This window comes from Cydia amplana, chromosome 12, assembly GCF_948474715.1.
Source record: "Cydia amplana chromosome 12, ilCydAmpl1.1, whole genome shotgun sequence".
Classification (NCBI taxonomy): Eukaryota; Metazoa; Arthropoda; class Insecta; order Lepidoptera; family Tortricidae; genus Cydia; species Cydia amplana.
In genome coordinates this window covers 12878159-12898482 of record NC_086080.1, presented here as the reverse complement: position 1 = coordinate 12898482, position 20324 = coordinate 12878159, and the positions used below count along the sequence as shown (strand labels likewise).

Sequence of the window (20324 nt, the reverse complement as noted above, 5' to 3'; positions counted from 1 at the left end):
CGTGGAAGGCTCGCGAAACAAACTAGCATGTGCCCTCGCGACATTTTCGCTAGGTTTAGACACACCTATAGATGGGAGATTTTGTTGTTATTGTTTACAGATGTCTATATTAGACCTATTTATAGCATCGTTGGAGGTGTCACTGATTCCCCAAGTGGTCAAGTTGATACAGCTCGCGCTAGCCGCTCTCACGGTTCTGCACCTTGGCGCCGACAACTATCCGCCACAGGCAACTGTGTCCGGTAAGTATCGTGAATGCCCTAGTCCTGCCGGCGCAGCACGGTTCCATTTTTATCGCATATCACTATGCGCGTCCCTTTCGCACTTACATACTTGTTAGAACGTGACAGGCATGGTGATAAGCGATAAAAACGCCACCGTGCTACGCCGCCTGGACACTGCCAATAATTTCCTTGAAAAATAAGTATCAAACATACTACGCTGTCAGCTATTGGAATGAACAAGCACTGCACTAGTGTTTACCGAGCTCGAGTAAAATATCGGAAAAACGAATTTTATTGTGTAACTTAACCTACCTTTTTAGACATACCTAGTAATTAGTTTTGTGGAAATCGTTAGCACTGTTTTCGAGAACTGATAGTGACAGGGACAAATATTGCTTGTTAAAGATCTACATCAAAATATGCGTATTTGTATCGTAGGTAGGAACTGGTTTGTTATTTATAACCTCTACTATTTGAAACTTATTAGACTATTTTAACTGACGCTTTGAATCTATATTTTACTTGAAAGGATATCCGTTATTTACTTAGAATACGTGTTTAAACTATCGAAGATAGGGTCTTTTCATCTGAATCTGAATCTTTATATTCTTGAAATGTTCTAGAGCTCGATTAACATTCAAACCCTAAAGTAGAGAAAATGGAGTTTACGCGAGGCCCGTTTGTAAAATTCATTATAAAATTACAATGTTTAAAAAATATATAACTACTACCTATGTATATTTTATAATGACTTTATGCATTGATTATACACAGATGGAGATCAGTTTGACTTTATCGTGGTGGGCGCCGGGTCGTCTGGCGCGGTGGTCGCCGCCCGCCTTTCAGAGATAGCCGACTGGAAGGTGCTGCTTATCGAAGGCGGAGACAACCCACCTATTGACTCTGTGGTAGGTTACGCTGATAACATCGACAGATAGGTACTTAATGATTCGACCAAGTTTACCCAAGGATTTATGTGCCTGAGAATTAAAGCATAAAAGTAACATAACAAATAGCAAAAACTAGAGTTTTTGAAGTCTAGCTTGTTATTGTTGCACTTGTTACATAGCAATCTTCCCTGTTCCAGATTCCCGGCTTGTTTCCTTTTGTGGACTACTCTATGGCTGACTGGAATTACTACAGCGAAGATGACGGGTACTCCGTCCAGGCTCACAAGACGAAAACCATCCATTTAACTAGAGGGAAGATGCTTGGGGGTTGCAGTGGCGCCAATTATATGTACTACGTGCGAGGCAATAAGGCCGACTACGAGCAATGGGTCGACCTGGGAAACGATGGATGGGATTGGGACAATGTCACTTACTATTTCAAAAAGAGCGAAGGACTTAAAAGCTCGGAGGTCTTGAACTCAGATTCCGCTGATCTGCACAATACTGATGGCCCCTTGGGAATTACACGACCGACTTGGGGTGAAGATACTGAAAAATATCTCGAGGCTTTCGGTGAGAAACATAAAATCCTCGTCGATACGAATGGCTACGAGCAGATTGGTTACTCACTACCACAGTATACGATTGATGACAAAATACGACAAAGCACTGCAGTGGCGTTCCTCAGACCGATCAAAGATCGAGAAAATCTATTTGTCCTCAAAAACACCTTATGCACAAAAATACTTTTCGATGAAACTAAGCGAGCTACCGGAGTACAAGTGAAATTACCAGATAAACAAACGATAAGTCTTTACGCTACCAAAGAGGTTGTCCTATCAGCAGGTGCTATAAATACTCCCCAGCTATTAATGTTGTCGGGAATCGGACCTAAAGACCATTTGATTGAAAAGGGTATTGAAGTATTGTTAGACTCGCCATTAGTCGGTAAAAACTTACAAGACCATGGATATGCAACAGTCATACTAACGGCTGAAAAAGGAGTCCAATCAGTATCTCAGAACCTTGAAGTTTTAACAAATCTAGACCAATTTCCCACACCTACCATATATGGTTTTGCTGCTCTATCAAATGCCAGCACAGTTCCAGAATACCAAGCACAGGTGTTCCCACTTCCAGCCGGCACAATTATCTCGACGTTGATCTGTTCTTACGTATTTGGCCTGGATGATAAGATCTGCACAGCTGTTGCACTGGCGGGCCAGACGCAGGAAACTCTTTTCACGACAATAACACTTCTGCATCCAGATTCCAGAGGATACGTCGAGTTGAGCGAGAACGATCCCGAAGTCGCTCCAAAAATATTCCTTAATTACTATGCAAATGACACAGATTTGGACAATCATGCATTATATTTAGAGGACTACTTGGACGTTTTAAATAGCACGTATATGAAGAGTTTGGGTTCTGAGATTGTAAATCTGCAGGTACCTCAGTGTGTTGACATAGAATTTAATACTCATGATTACTGGAAATGCCACATTTTGAACTCTGCCTCAACTCAGTGGCATCCATCGGGGACGTGTCCAATGGGTGTTGAAGGAGAGGGCGTCGTAGATGCTGAATTGAGGGTATGGGGTACTACAGGGTTAAGGATTGCCGATGCGAGTATTATGCCAACTATTCCTAGTGGCAACACTAATGCTCCCTGTATAATGATCGGGGAAAAACTGGCCGATATGATTAAACAAACATATGGTCAATAAAATTACAAATTTTGCACCATACACTAACTTCAAGTTACTGTGTGACCCAAGAGTTGACAGGTGGAGAATATCTTGGGCATAAGTATGGAATTTGTACTATTTTAACTAGATAGATAAATAAAAATATGAATAACTTTTGTTTTTATTCTGACTCTCAAAACCATTTACAAAAATAAAGGATGCAAATAAAACGCTAACGCTGACCACGAACGCAAAAAACATTACTAAGTCGAATTTTTTGGTATACCATAAAACCACTACTACACGTAGGTACTATAGTACCACCTATGTAATTAAAAACTAAAATAATTTAAAACATAAATATAAAGAAAATAAAAACGTAAAAATATGTGTAATGTATCAATGTATAACTTGTCAGCTGTTCATAAAATATATTTACTTATTCAAAATTGTATATTTTAAACGTTAAGATAAGTACAAACGTCCGAGTAAGATTTTAGAGTCCACAAATAGACCGAAAGTAGTAAACTTTTACTTTAATATACTGCCGTATTCGAACTTCAAGATATTCACAAGAGACGACACGTACTAGATCCATTCTAGATACGTTATAGTTCAGATTTCAACTAGTTCTCTTTTGCAGCGCAGTTCGGGCAACCAATGTCACTTTTACGATACATTGTGTTAGATGTTAGATATCTATTAGATGTGAATTAGATCTCTAAGTAATATCTTGTGGAAATCGTTTAAGAATATCTCCAGAATCGCGGAAATGTCAAATTTGACAGGTTAGATCTTAAACATATCGTTATCGTATCTTGGCGATGTCTAAAAGATATCTATTAGATGTCTATTACAAAATCCGAATCGGGCCCAAAGGCTCCTTTTAAAGAAAACCACCCAAGGGAAAGTATATCTCTAAGAAACAATCGAGTTTATAGAAAAACGATTGAAAAACTTTGCCTGTAGAACAGTTCGGTATAAATTGAGGCTCTATTTAATTAGGTATATAAACAAAAGTTTACAAATTTCGTTTTATTAAACGTTTGATGTTCAAAGGAAGTGTATATTTAAATCACAGATTTGACAGATAATATAGAGTGGTTTGCGAAGGGTTTTTGAGTTCAAAACAACTAGAAACGAAATTAAACGAATTATTTTATTTAAACATAGGTACCTACTTAAAGGCATGATATTGCTTATAACAGTTATAACGCACATATTACTTCACAAAATTCGAGCGGAACGGTACCCACTCTAACTGTATTAAGCCGGTAGCGAATGCCCTAGGCTGTAGGCTGGGTTAATTTACATAGGTATTGGATTCTCTGACCATACTGAAGGCTCGATAGAAGCACAAAGGTACATGCTACTGACCTTAATCTATGAATCTTGATTAACACGATTAACATGACGTAACATACACAGATGTGCATTAATAACGGTAGAGTGTCTAAGCTAACTTAGACCACCGACTTGAACAGAATATTAACAAAGTGTCATCATCAACGTCATATTTTTATAAAAATATTATATTGATGATAACATGCACTACCCCACTTTGCATTGCAAATTTATAAAAGCAGCAGAGTAAAAGCGGAAAAAAAACAGGAGGGGCAGGGGAGGAGGCTATTGCAAAAACCTAACTATCTATCGTTCGAACGGAAAAGAGCGATAAAGATTCAAATAACGTGTGCCAATTTTTCGATGTTTTCTATAGGCCCAATGTTTTTAAACAAATGTAAGTCTGTATTTGTTTTTCGTAAATAATGTTTGTTATTCGCAAAAAATACTTTCCATGTGTTTTCACGATCGATCAGAAGGGAGGCCCGAGTACCTGCCGTTATTGAAGTTACCTATCGATGGAATTAGATATTTTATGGCTCCATAACCGTATATATTTATGCGAGTATGGCGAGCCGTAAACCCATGGCTGTAATAGGTCAGGTGCATTCCATCACAATAATGGCATATTTTACTTTTATAGGGCAAATACGCGTAGATGTTAACAAAATACGAGGGCTGTTTGATAAGTACCCGTTTTCCAAATGTATTAATATCACGGGCCGAAAATATGTATACAATCGTTTTAAGCCATTTTTCAGAGGTGGGAAAATTTAAAAAAAAAACAGCATTCTTTTGTTTTTTTCTCATTTGACAGCGATTCAGTGAAAGCGTGAACTTAAAATTGTGAAAATGGAGAAAGAGCAGTATCGGTCTGTAATTAGATTCTTGTTTTTGGAAGGAAAAACATGTAATGAAATAAAAGTAAGAATGCAAGCGGTTTACCATGAATGTGCTCCTTCTATTACAACCGTCAGATACTGGTTTAACGAGTTTAAGCGGGGGAGAACAACCGTCTTTGATGAGGATCGCCCAGGCCGCCCAATTGAGGTGACTACAGACGATATGGTTAAGAAAATTGAAAATATCGTTTTAGCCGACCGCCGAATTGAACTTCGAGAAATCGTTGATGCTGTAAATGTTCCAATCGAGCGGGTACAAAACATATTAGAAGAAAAATTGGGTATGAAGACAGTATCGGCGAGGTGGGTGCCGCGTTTACTCACGGAGGAGCAAAAACGGAACCGACTGACTACTTCGGAGCAGTGTTTGGCCGTGTTCAAACGTAACCCGAAGGAGTTTCTGCGTCGTTTCGTGACCGTAGACCCCCCGGAAATGAAAGGGCAGTCGAAGCAGTGGATTTTACCGGGTGAACCTGCGCGAAAGATAGCAAAAATCGTTCCATCGGCTGGAAAGGTCATGGCGACCGTTTTTTGGGATTCGCAGGGTATTATACATATTGAGTTCTTAGAAAAGGGGAAACGATAACAGGGCAGTACTATGCCAATTTATTGGATGAATTTGACGCTGGGTTGAAGGACAAACGACCCCATTTAAAAAATAAAAAAGTACTGTCTCATCACGACAACGCACCAGCTCATTCGTCTAGAGTTGTGATGGCTAAATTAACACAATTACGCTACGCCCTATTGCCTTACCCCCCGTATTCTCCAGATTTCACCCCATGCGATTTATTTTTGTTTCCCAACCTGAAAAAATGGCTCGGTGGTAAGCGATTTGGATCAAATGACGAAGTCATTGCCGCCACAGAGGCCTATTTTAATGACTTTCCGAAATCATACTTTTTGGATGGTTTATTGAAGCTTGAATATAGGTGGAACAAGTGTATAGAGTTAAAAGGAGACTATGAAGAAAAATAAATGCATATAAACAAAAACAACTCATTATTTTTTTCATAAACGGGTACTTATCAAACAGCCCTCGTATGTTTTTTTCCTTAATATTTAAAACAACATGAGTACCTAGGTACCTGTTTTTAAACTAATTTTGTTTTGTATTCGTAATGCCCGCTATCCACCAAAAAAGGATGATTAGCGGAAACGGAGGCGGAGGCCGAAAATGAATGAAATGTGTTTGACGGCAGAATATTCATAATTAAACGCGATGAAAAGGACAAATAGGGATTTTTTGTGCAGATTATATAGCGCTAGCGCTGATTCTAAGCACAAAAAAAAACAATATTTAAATGCTAGAACTCTTAGCCAGTCGTTATACGAGTAGTTGTGCATCAACTGAACACCGAAACGATGCCAACTATAAACATTCAATGCAAATCCGTTCCGGATACAACCAATAAAGCGTTATAATTAGGTATGGGACTTCAACTGTCAAAACCCAGTAATCATTATTGTTTCTGTAGTATAGGTAAGTACCCTAAATTGATTGCCTATTATTACAATATCAATAATAGTTTAATCTGCTTTAATAGTTATATAGTTTTCCGAACGACATAGTACCTAGATGGTGCGACTAAGTGAACTGACTCAAACAAACACAGTAGGTAGGTAAGTACCTAACGCCCCGCCCCCTTGATCAGCAGTAAAAAATATTTATCTTGCCGTGGATTCTGCCTGACCTGGATGCACCGACGTTTTCACACCACTGCACCCAGACGCATTCGCTCGTACACACAAAACTATTCATTTGATCGCATCTCTAGTGTTGTGTCGGCGAAATCTGATTGTAATCCTATTTTTCGCACTTGTATCGTAAACAAGTATTATTTCACAAATCAAACAACAGCTGAATAAATAGGTACTTACACAGTTACATTCTCAATATATTCCTAATGCTAGCTACTGAGCTAAACGCAGCCGTCGGGCTCGGCTAGTATTTGGAAGCTTTTTCTAAAGCACCAATAGGAGCGCTCCACATACTCTGTATCGCGGGCAATTAGAGACACCTAAATTTAAACTACTTTTAGTACTGATCAAATATTACAAATCACTCTTTCATCAGCCTCCATACAACAACCACGACTTCTACATTTAAAAAACCGTTTTGGCAGTATCTTTGGAAGATTCTATCAGTAAATTGAAGCTTTTTATTTGAGTCGTCGAGATCCTGACCTGCACGGCGGCTACAGGAAGTACAATCTTATTACCAGTAAAGGTTTTAAAAAAAGGGTTTTTAACTGCTACTTGTATTCTGACCAAATTGCCTTGTCTATAGTTAGGTACCTACTTAACTATATTGCCGCCGATGTGGCCACCAATTTTCCAATATCCCCGGCTACATCAGCGGAACCTCACTCGTCCTCGCCAGAATGGCTCCGGGGGACAAACTTTTCGATTCAATTTTCATCGGCTCATTTGTGCTTCATCCGCGCCATTGAATGGCTAGTGCGATCCTTTTCATATTGCAAAGTAATCTAGAGCAAATAGTTTAGTCTACTTCGATCTCAATCGCGTTTTCGCCACGAGTATTAATTATGTTGCAAAATATTATCGACTTAACTAACACCTTCGCGCCGGCAGTTAGTGTAACTTTTAATTAAGCATTTTGCAGAAGTGAATGTATTAAATCAATACCTGGGGCAATACTTGGAGTAGAGTAAACGAACTCCGGGACCCTTCAGAATGCAACCAAGAAAAACAATAATTTTTAGAATAATCTTTTTACGCAAAATACATATATACTCGTAAGTAACGCTAAGACGCTGAGTGAGTTCAGTTATTGATACGCATTAGCTTTTTTATAGTTAGCTGGTTTCACAAAGGGCCGTTCCACGACCGATGCTGCTTCGGTACTAATTAAACATATTTATAATATTTGGGAAAATTCTTGTGATGCAATTGGCATATTTTGTGATCTTTCTAAAGCATTTGATTGTGTGGATCATGGAACGCTCATTTTGAAATTATAACACTATGGTCTGTCAAAAAATGCCCTAAACTTTATGTCTTCTTACCTTAGCAATAGAACACAAACAGTTGTCGTAAACAAAACCCAGTCTAGCGGAGCTGTAGTCCAATTAGGAGTGCCACAAGGTTCTATTTTGGGTCCATTCCTGTTTTTGGTTTATATAAATGATTTGCCATGTATAGTAGAAAATCTTTGTGAAATAGTTCTTTTTGCTGATGACACATCATTACTTTTTAAGGTTGATCGGAAATCTACCGATTACAGTGTAATTAACAGCACACTCGTTAATGTACTTAACTGGTTTACTATGAACAATTTGCTTCTTAATGCTAAGAAAACCAAATGTATTAGATTTTCTTTGCCGAATGTTAAACCAGTCGATACTAAAATACTTTTGAATAATGAATGCTTAGAGATGGTAGATAAAGCTCTGTTTCTTGGTTTAACATTGGACAAAAATCTACAATGGAGTCCTCATATCGGAACACTAGCTAACAAATTAAGTTCGCCCGCTTACGCCGTGAGGAGAATTAGACAATTGACTAATGTTGAAACAGCTCGCCTTGTTTATTATAGTTATTTTCATAGTGTAATGTCATATGGTATTCTGGTTTGGGGCAAAGCAGCTGACATACAGACTATATTTGTCTTACAAAAGAGAGCCATTCGTTCTATATATAACTTAAGAGCGCGTGAATCATTAAGAGAACTTTTCAAAGAAATTAATATTTTAACTGTAGCTTCCCTATACATATATGATAGTATTATTTATGTTATTAAGAATCTAGACTCCTTCACTAAGAATTCTGATGTCCATAACTTTAACACTAGAAATAAAAATAAGTTTGCTATCAGAAAGTTTCGTGTCCGTAAGGTACAAAAGTCATTCGTTGGGCAATGCATTCATTTTTATAACAAGTTACCTGAGGATGCTTTAAGATTACCCTTTCCAGCTCTTAAGAATTACTTAAAAAAGTCATTGATGTTAAAAGCTTATTACAGAGTCGAGGACTACTTGACAGACAAACATGCATGGTCCAAACCAGAAACTAATAAAAAGTACTTAGTAGCAATTAAAAACATTGTATTATGTGTAGAGTTATAGGTGACACAGCTCAGGTAAGCAGGAAAGCACATCAAATATTATATGTTGGTAATTCATAATAATCAATCAGATTTATATAATATGTTTTCCCATTTCTTTTAATAACTTTATTTTCTTTTCCTTTTGTAAGAATTTGATATGTTTTCTGAAAGAGCTACGAATTTGTATGATTCCATGTACATATGTATATTTTCTAAATCAAGTCTCTATTACACCTTATGTGTATAATTGCATGAATTCTATAGTAGTTTAAATTGTATTTTTTTTCCTTATTTTCTCGTAATGCATGTTAATTATAAGATGTAATTATTTTTGAAAAGATGTGTCCCGCCGAGTTTGTTGCCGGTCCCATAATGGGATACCCTCCTCCAATTGAGGGGGGATTTAAATCTTCTCGGGGCAGAGGTGTAGGGTTGGAGCCGGTCTACCTAGCTTTATTTGACGATCATAAGCGCATTGTAAATATGCCTACTTGAATAAACTATCTTTTATCTTATCTTTTATCTATGGTTTAATCGTAGTAAGTATAAAACGCACGGATAAAATACTCGTAGTTGTATTCTTCCACTACCCTTCCGCTCACTATGGTTTTCCATCTTCGATAGATGGAAAACCATAGTACCAATGGAATAAATTGAACAATACAGTTGCAAACACAATGTTTTCCGCCAGAAATAAAAAGCCAGGTTTGCAAGTCGATGGTGACCCACTTTTACATCCGATTGACCTGATGCTCTAATGACGTTGCAAAATATATAGGTTAGGTATAGGCGGTACTTAGGTAACACTGAAAGTTTCTGGATTCTTACAAAAACACGTACGTTTTAACGTTTATTTCCCGCAGTTCATTCGCTAAATTTTGGGTTTTCAGTCATATAGTATTGTGGTAGGTAGATACCCAATACCCATTATACCCGAGGCATCTGTTGATATGCGATTCATACCTTTTTGCCGACTGAAAACATTCAAAATCGTATAAATTCATAATACGAATATTTTCTCAGAATAATATTGTAAAGATTCTTTAAAAATTCTTTGACGTATAATTTTCAAACATTATTCCTAAAATACAAATCATCGCTGAATAAATTGTACCTACCTTCTAAAAATAGACAATAAGTTATATTTTCAACAAATAAACATTTTCATTGCGTGACTTCTAAGTGGCTCATTCCAGAAACTTTCAGTATTACCCACTGGCTAACATGGGAAATTACTTTTATGAATGAGTGAGTACTATCCGCGTACTATCTGCTTTATCTACAGCAAACTCGCGGTATTTTAGTAAAAAGTACATTTGTATTTTATCTTAGATAATGAAATTGGGAGCAGTCATGTCGAGTAACAACTATTGTGTCATAAATGTAAATGCTTCCCTTGTTTTTTTTATAATGACCTAAAAAAAAATCTATGAGGATAAATTAAAACAACAAGTACTTAGGTACTTGTTGGATGGAATCTAAGTATGTATTAAATTTCACGCACCATTTCTCTATTATAAATTGCAAACTACCAACCTATGCGCCAAAGGATTTTATTGCTGAGAAAAAAAATACATTTATTATTTACTGAAGTATAGCTACCATACTTAAGTATACGTCATTGTGTGTGGTGCTCAGCACTGATTAACACTGGTAGAGGTACCTATTGTATCTGAAAAGAAAGCAAAGACAAAACATGCAATCAAGCGAGAAGAATCGTGGGTTCGGTGTAACATTAAAGGCTTCATACACACTAGTGTTGGTAGTAACTCGAGTCTTTTGAGTCTAAATTTGAAGAACTCGCCTTTTTTTATGCTACTCTGCGCTTATAAACTTCTAAGTCTTTTAAGTGCCGAGTTGAGTCGAGCCCTTTATTGAGTCTTTTAACTGCAACAATGTAATTATTTTCTAATAGTTTTTATATTATAATATGTTTATGTATGTTTTTATTTGTAACAGTGGAAATTTGATACAAATATGACGTTATACATATATTCAAACTCTTTTTTTTGAGTTTCACAGTTTCTTTTAAAATACAGTAAAAGATCGTTCTCAAACACTCAATCTATGATATTAAAAAAAACATAAAAGCTTGAAAAGTGAAAAAAGTAGTCTGACTCCGTACGGCAGTTTTAATAGCGCTCAATAATATATATAGTGTGTATACGCCCTAAAGAACCTCGCTGACCCCGTAGAAGGAAAATAATGAAAATGTTGTCAGGTTAATGCGCCGTGCCTCTCCATGAAGGCGGGTTCCACACGTAAAGGCCCCTGTACACAATGGGCCATCGCCGGCCAGTCCAAGGGACGCAGCCATGCGGTAGAATGAGATATCACTTGCTCCCTCTAACGCATAAATGCGTCCCCCAGAATGGCCCACGCTGGCCCATTGTGTACTGGGGCCTTAAGAGAGGGCCTTCGGTGATCTGTTTCTTTTAATGCTATTATACGGTCGCCATTTCCGCTTAATGGAAATGTAGACGTCGTGTCGTGCCATAGCAGGAAGACAATTTTCTAACTACTTTTGTATATTGTATAATACCTATTCAAGTAGCGATTACTTTTAGTTCCAGCAGTCAAAAACAGACGGTAGGTATATCGTTGCTGATGGTTGAAAAGAAAAACGCTCGTGTATGCGTATACAACAATATCCAAGTATATGTGGACGATTACGTTAACGCGTGAATAACATAATCTCCGTTTTGGTTTTATCAAGTTTCCACTTTGTAAAGAATTCGTGTAGACGTTCAATTAATAGCTGTAGTCTCCTTATACTAAAATCAAAGACTTATACTAAAGTCTGCAAGACATTACAAGTTTGTACGTGTTTGTATTGGAATATCGTTAACATTTAAGAGAAACATAAAGGCCCGAGGATGGACCCTTGGGGTACACCAACTGGAACTGGGTGAAGTGTAGATTTTGACTCTCTTAAGTCTCTTATGTGAACCAAACCATTTCTCTCTCAAATAAGACCACAATTTTGACTACGAGTATTACAAAAACGTATTAGCTTATATGTGACTATAATGCTGGACTGAATCGTATACTTTTTCTGCATCTAATAAAAGCATGCAAGTGTTGTAAGCGAAAACTAACTTTTCGTTTAATGATTTTGCCATTAGAATAGAAATGCAGACGTGAAGGGATCCACTCAAATAATTTGCCAAGTGGTGATAGTAGGCTAATCGACCGATAACTAATAGGTACAGCTGCATCTTTGCCAGGTATTTTGCGCTTATGACCTTGGCAGTTTTCCAGCCAGCCTATTATGGATAGCTTTATCCATCTTTATCCACGTGATAAAATAACTGTCACTGTTTAACACCGTGGGAAAGAAAGTGACGGACACCGTTTTATCACGCTGTCACGTAGACAAGAACGACCATCATATCCGTACAGGCCCTAGGAAAATACCCAATATACTTAGTCGGTTCATAAGTTCTGTCACATAAGTTTTTTACTGATATAAAAGTTATAGTCAGCAGCAATAGTTTCTAAGCGGGCCAGGTGTTCAAAATGATCTTGACGCGACTTTATTGTTAAGAGAATAAGAGCGCGTCAAGGTAATTTTGAACACCTCGCCCGCTTAGCAACTTCTGAGGGCCTACCGCGAACCACGTTCGATGTGTTGCCTCTCTGTTGCACTTGTAAATTCGTACGTAAGTGTGACAGAGAGGCAACACTTAGAACGTGGTTCGCGGTAGGCCCTCTGCTGCTGACTGTACATTTTTCTTATTGTTCACATATAATAACATATTATTATATGTGAACCACCATAACCACCCAAACCCAAACCATAGTTTAAAAGCTGATTTAGGTCAATATTTAACGTATTTACTTTCTCAGTTTTGCATAATTTTATATAATATCCGAAAAAAGGGATAATAAAACACCCCAAAATCTCGAGCCCTGTCCAAGGTATTTTGATCCCTATTTAACTTAATACCTATATAAAAAAACGCTAAATTCGTGTGGTTGATGCAGCAGTTGAAAGGTGTACCTACAATTACAGTGGTGAAATACGGAAGGCCTCTTAAATTAGTGGTTTGACGGTTAGGCATTGATTGGATTGGTTCCCGTTCATCATAATCACTCAATTTCATTTTTCCTGTTTTAATTTTTGCCTAATGATAATGATCGAACCTATTCCTGAAAGCATAGAATGAAAACAATATTACAACCTAATGTTTTGCAAAAGGTAAGACGCTTAGAAAATTAAATTAGATTGGATTTTCGCTAGCAGTCTCGGCGGTACATTGGATCTTTAATATTTAATTATATCGTAGGCGTCGGCAGCAATCGGACCCATAGACCTCTGAGGCCCCACCCTCTACCTAACCATTTCTGCTTGTATTAACTACGTCAGAAAAATATACTATTATACACCTTGTTCTCATGAAATAAGGTAAGTTTTTGATCGAATTATTAACAAGAGTTACCGCAGAGATGTTAACACTACTCTCTCAAGAGAAATTATTACTACGAGTAACCAACCGGGTTTTCATGTATGTTTAGGCTACGAGTGTTAATTTGTAAGAGATGCAGTCAATGCTCTAGTTAAGAATTAGCTTGTTACTTATAGGTGCACCTAGAGCTAGCTATTAGCTAGCCTATTTCATTGTGCTGTGTTTTTTCTTTATTTATCTGGCTTTGGCATTAAAACGTAGTTATAGTGCAATAGTGCTAACCACCAATCGAAGGGATGTTTACAAAAACAACATAACTGACTACACTGGTTGACACCTGAAACGATTAACAATGTTCTTAAAAAAGTGTCAACCGCTCTAAGCAGTTATGTTGTTTTTGTAAAAACATCCCTTCAATTGTTTTTGTTAATCTGTATTTACTGATGAGAACCTTTAATTGGCTTATTGTATCACATTTATAAAATTAAATATTATAATTGGATAAAAAATTCTGAAATCTGAAAGGAATATAAAAAATTTACTAAGTATATTTATAATAATTTTGGTTACCTAACTGTAGCCAAGTAACTGTCTCGTGGTCGGAAAATATGCTTATTCAAAGTACCCAAAATCTTGGGGAACAAATAAAACATCTTCATTTAAACTGCTGGTAGAAATGTTGAACTTGTAGTTAAAAAGATTGAAAGTTATCGCGATATCCAATATCTTCTAGTTACTTAAGTTAGGTACTTACTTAATACAAACCTCACTAAGTAAGGTAAGGGGATCGAAACAAGTTTCAATCTACCTTTTAGACCACAAATTAAATTAGGATGGGTTTTAGCTTTATTGAGGAAAACGTTCAGAGAAAAATACTACAACGTTTTTCACTCTAGAAATATTGAGAGCTCCAATAAATTGTGAAAATTGTTTAGTTAATAACATTGAGAATTAATTAAACATGGTTTTCATGATTATTGTAATCCTGTGAGTCCTGAGAAAATTGCGGCAGGGACGTTCAATCTTCCAGCTAATTTATATTACCATAGTAAGTACCTAGGTATAATATATGTATTCGTAATAACACTTGGTATCTACTAGCTAATTACGTACTTGTAAAATTATTGAAGAACGTTATCATCATAAATATCATAACATAACATAGTATATATTACATTGTCAACGTGTATACCTACGTATGTCAAACAGTTCGAACAGTTGGATACCGAAGTCAAACAGTTGGATTGGATACCGAAAAGTGGTCGTGAAAAAGTTCGCAAACTTTGAACGGTTTCATATCTACATATAGATAGTTACTTATGAACATTGCTAATTTAATTAAAGCTTGTAAAAAACATAATTATAGATAAAGACTGTTCAAGGACAGTTTTATAATATAATTATATGGCGGGTGTTTACGGATTCTAGTCACAGAAACTCCTTTCGCCATTGTTAAAATAACATTCCGGCTCAAATTACCTATTTTCCCAAACGCGAGTCCTGTCTATTTAAATGCTAATCCTTTAGCATACCTGATGAGTTAACCAAAATTTAATTCACACATGAAATTACTCCGGTGTAAAAAACGGCAAAGTCCGGTATCCCAATTAGGATAGGATTTTCTGAATTGGGGAAAAGTAAGTTTAACTTGACAACTTTACTATTGATTTATAAAGTGTTAGTATCATCTATTCATCTCCAACTTTACAATAGAGACCCAACGGGTACACTATTATTCTCCAAATTGACTTACGCAGTTTTTTAAATTCAAACAACAAATATAGCTTTATACATAATTGCGGCATTTGGCAGATCTTAAGCGAATAATGTATCTGCCTCGTCTTGGCGGGGGCACGGCCGTGCCTTCAGATCTTTGTCTAAGCTGAGACAATGAGTCAACGATCCAGTAGGTAAATTAATACAAAATACTTTTGTAAAACCATCATTGTCACGATTTCTGTTAATGAAATTTGTCAATATGCACAGTCAGCATCCATAGTAACGGATTAAACAACGCGCCAAAAGTATAGCCATATTCCGGATTAATTTTCCAAAAAATCTTACAATTAACGAAAACTGGTCTTTTTTACAGAAAACCGTATAATGATATATCAATAAACAATGACAATAAAACTAAATAAAAACATCTATAATAGTGTTCTAAGTCCACTGACCTGAAGTCTCTAAAAAAAATATGTCGTAAAGTTCTTAACCAAATTTGTCTTTCGTTGATATGGCTGTATATTTTTGCACCAGATGTTTTATAATATCCCATTCTGAAACAAGATGCTATAAACTGTTTATATCATACAGGCTAGGGTCATACAAACAAAAATTCTAAAAACGAGCCAAGTGTCGAACCACGCACAATGGAAAGTTCCAAGCTTTCATACAATGCAAGGGAAGCACATCTTATGCTATTCAAGCAGTTTTTTGTGATACCTTTTTAATGGCGCACTTTGGCAGCCTATTTTATGGAGCCTTTATTTGAACAGTATTTGTGTACCCTATTAGTATTACTGGAGCACGTACCTGTCTTCAAAATCTTTCAATATCAAACACATTCAATAGTAGCGAAGTAGTATATCCACAGACCACAGAAGTAGATCGCTATAAGGCACGGTATCACGCATACTATGACTACGCAACAGCATACGCATTGACTTAGACAGCAAAGGGTTGGACAAAGACTGAAATAAACATGCGTAAGTCAAGTTAAAGAAAAATATTGTCGCTACACTTACTCAACCTCATATCTGCAACAATCATTTGATGGAAATGTCGCTTTTCTTTCATTCGGAATACGGGTGTTTTTGTCATCAAAGGAGTGTTGCAGATACGAGGTTGAGTAAGTATAGCGGCGATATATTGTATTGTACATATTACATAGTATAAAACAAAGTCGCTTCCGGCTGTCTGTCTGTCTGTATGTATGCTTAGATCTTTGCAACTACGCAACGGATTTTGATGCGGTCTTTTTTAATAGATAGAGTGATTCAAGGGAAAGGTTTACCTATGTATAATTTGTTAACCCGTGTGAAGCTGGGGCGGGTCACTAGTAGTATAATATAAGGAAACTATTGTACCCTGTAATGGCTTTGGGCAAAGGGTGCTGTCAAAATAGACCAGTAAAATCGCACAAGTAGCAGCAAGGTGTGCTATACGAGCACCTTGTTATAGATAGACTAGCTGTTGCCCGCGACTTCGTACGCGTGGATTTGTATGTTGGTGGTTATTATATTCTACATTAGCTTAGACCATTCTTATATTCTAATAATATGCCTTTACACAAAGATTCAAGTCCCGCACTAAAAAAACATGTTTGACCTTCACATAAACTTTCAACCCCTTTTTCACCACCTTGGGGGATGAATTCTCAAAAACTCTGAAATTAGTTTTCTTCTCTTTTAATATAATACCTTTTAACGAAGTTTTAAGTTCCTAGAATTAAATAAAATTTGAACCCTTTACAAACTTTCAACCCCTTTTTAACCCTTTTAGGGGATGAATTATTAAAAACGCTGAAATTACTTTTCTTGTTTTCTAATAATTTGCCTTTATACAAAGATGCAAGTCCCGCACTCATAAAAATATGTAATCTCCATACAAACTTTCAACCATTTTTTCACCACCTTGGGGGATGAATTTTAAAAAACGCTGAAATTAGTTTCCTTCTCCTTTAATGAAATAACTTTTTACGAAGTTAGAAATTCCTAACTTAAAAGACAATTTGAACCCTACACAAACTTTCAACCCCTTTTTAACCCTTTAAAGGGATGAATTGTTAAAACGCTGAAATTACTTTTTTTGTATTCTAATAATATGCCCTTATACAAATTCAACTCCCGCACTCACAAAAATATTTTATCTCCATACAAACTTTCAACCCCTTTTTTACCATCTTGGGGGATGAATTTTTAAAAACGCTGAAATTAGTTTTCTGGTCTTTTCATTTAATACCTTTTTGCAAAGATTTAAGTTCCTAGCTTAAAATAAAATTTGCACGCCAAGACAAATTTCATCCCCTTTTTAACCCCCTTAGGGGTTGAATTTTCAAAAACGTCTCGATTACTTTTTTTTTGTAATCGGCTATTATGCCTTTCTAAGAAGTTTCAAAGCATTTGTAATGGATTCAAACTTTCAACCCCTTTTTAACCCTGTTAGGGGATGAATTTTCAAAAACGCTGAAATTATTTTTCTTGTATTCTAATAATATGCCTTTATACAAAGATTCAAGTCCCACACTCATAAAAATATTTGGTCTCCATACAAACTTTCAACCCCTATTTAACCCTTTTAAGGGATGATTTTTTAAAAACGCTGAAATTACTTTTCTTGTATTCTTATAATATGCCCTTATACAAAGATTCAAGTCCCGCACTCATAAAAATATTTGATGTTCATACAAACTTTCAACCCCTTTTTCACCACCTTGGGGGATGAATTTTCAAAAACGCTGAAATTATTTTTCTTCCATTTTAATATAATACCTTTTTACAAAGTTTCAAGTTCCTAGCTTGAAATAAAATATGCACCCCAAGACGAATTTTCATCCCCTTTTTAACCCCCTTAGGGGTTGAATTTCCAAAAACGTCGCAATAAGTTTTTTTTGTAATCGGCTATTATGCCTTTCTTAGAAATTTCAAAGCATTTGTAATGGATTCAAACTTTCAACCCCTTTTTAACCCTGTTAGGGGATGAAAATTTAAAAACGCTGAAATTAGTTTTCCTGTATTCTAATAATATCTCCATACACAAAGTTTCAAGTCTCGTACTCAAAAAAATGTTTGTTCTCCATACAAATTTTCAACCCCTTTTTCACCACCTTAGGGGATGAATTTTCGAAAACGCTGAAATTAGTTTTCTTGTTTTTTAATATTATACCTTTTGACAAAGTTTCAAATTCCTAGCTTAAAATAAAACTTGCGCCCCATACAACTTTTCATCCCCTTTTTAACCCCCTTAGGGGTAGAATTTCTCAAAATCGCTTCTTATCTCTTGTACACTTTATAAATGTAACCTGGTGTGCAAATTTCAACTTTCTATCTTTTGTAGTTTCGGCTCTGCGTTGATGAATCAGTCAGTCAGTCAGGACACTTGCATTTATTATGTACTAGCTGTTGCCCGCGACTTCGTACGCGTGGATTTGTATATTGATGGTTATATATTCTACATTAGCTTAGAACATTATGCAGCAAGAGATTGCGATAGGACGGTTAATCATTTCTTAATTATTAATATTATACAACGCATGAGACTTTTCTTTCACAACCTACGAAGTTTCAAGCCCCTAACTGAATAAAATTGTCCTTGATGTAATCCCTCTAAACCCCCTTAGAAGATTTTCATGTCCTCTTTTTAATAAAACCTACTACCTAACTACCTATTTACGAACTTTCAAGTTCCTAGCTTTAAATAAAATTTGCACCCTAAGACGAACTTTCATCCCCTTTTTAACCCCCTTAGGGGTTGAATTTCCAAAAACGTTGCAATTACTTTTTTTGTAATCGGCTATTATGCCTTTCTAAAAAGTTTCAAAGCATTTGTAATGGATTCAAACTTTCAACCCCTGTTTAACCCTGTTAGGGGATGAATTTTACAAAACGCTGAAATTACTTTTCCTGTATTTTAATAATATCCCGAAATACAAAGATTCAAGTCCCGCGTTCGAAAAAATGTTTGATATCCATACAAACTTTCAACCCTTTTTTGACCACTTTAGGGGATGAATATTCAAAAACGCTGAAATTAGTTTTCTTGTATTTTCATAACATATATTTTTACGAAGTTTCAAGCTCCTCGCTTAAAATAAAATTTGAGCTCCATACAAATTTTCAACCCCTTTTTAACCCTGTTAGGGGATGAATTTTACAAAACGCTGAAATAACTTTTCCTGTCTTCTAATAATATCCCCAAATACAAAGATTCAAGTCCCGCACTCTCAAAAATATTTGATATCCGTACAAATTTTCAATCCCATGTTTTACCACCTTGGGGGATGAATTTTTAAAAACGCTGGAATTAGTTTTCTTGTATCTTAATTTAATACCTTTTTGCAAAGTTTCAAGTTCCTAGCTTAAAATAAAATTTGCACCCTAAGACGAACTTTCATCCCCTTTTTAACCCCCTTAGGGGTTGAATTTCCAAAAACGTTGCAATTACTTTTTTTTGTAATCGGCTATTATGCCTTTCTAAGAAGTTTCAAAGGATTTGTAATGGATTCAAACTTTCAACCCCTGTTTAACCCTGTTAGGGGATGAATTTTACAAAACGCTGAAATTACTTTTCCTGTATTTTAATAATATCCCCAAATACAAAGATTCAAGTCCCGCACTCTCAAAAATATTTGATCTGAGTACAAATTTTCAACCCCTTTTTTACCACCTTGGGGGATGAATTTTTAAAAACGCTGAAATTAGTTTTCTTGTTTTTTAATTTAATACCTTTTTACGAAGTATCAAGGTCCTAGCTTTAAATAAAATTTGCACCCCAGGACAAAGTTTCATCCCCTTTTTTACCCCCTTAGGGGTTGAATTACCTAAAACGTCGCAATTACTTTTTTTTGTCATCGGCTATTATGCCTTTCTAAGAAGTTTCAAAGCATTTGTAATGGATTCAAACTTTCAACCCCTTTTTAACCCTGTTAGGGGATGAATTTTACAAAACGCTGAAATTACTTTTCCTGTATTTTAATAATATCCCCAAATACAAAGATTCAAGTCCCGCACTCTCAAAAATATTTGATCTCCGTACAAATTTTCAACCCCTTTTTTACCACCTTGGGGGATGAATTTTTAA

At 36.1% G+C, this 20324-nt stretch overlaps 1 protein-coding gene and 1 long non-coding RNA gene across 2 annotated transcripts in view; both read left to right on the top strand.

The window, feature by feature from the left end:
* Window positions 1–20324, top strand: part of LOC134653078 (uncharacterized) — a 383717-nt gene that overhangs the window by 151764 nt on the left and 211629 nt on the right. The window lies entirely within an intron of this gene.
* On the top strand, window positions 101–2903 carry LOC134652657 (ecdysone oxidase-like). The gene is made up of 3 exons (XM_063507820.1): window positions 101–242; window positions 999–1132; window positions 1312–2903. The coding sequence occupies exons 1-3, from the start codon at window positions 101–103 to the stop codon at window positions 2839–2841; spliced, it is 1806 nt and encodes a 601-aa protein (XP_063363890.1). The 3' UTR covers window positions 2842–2903.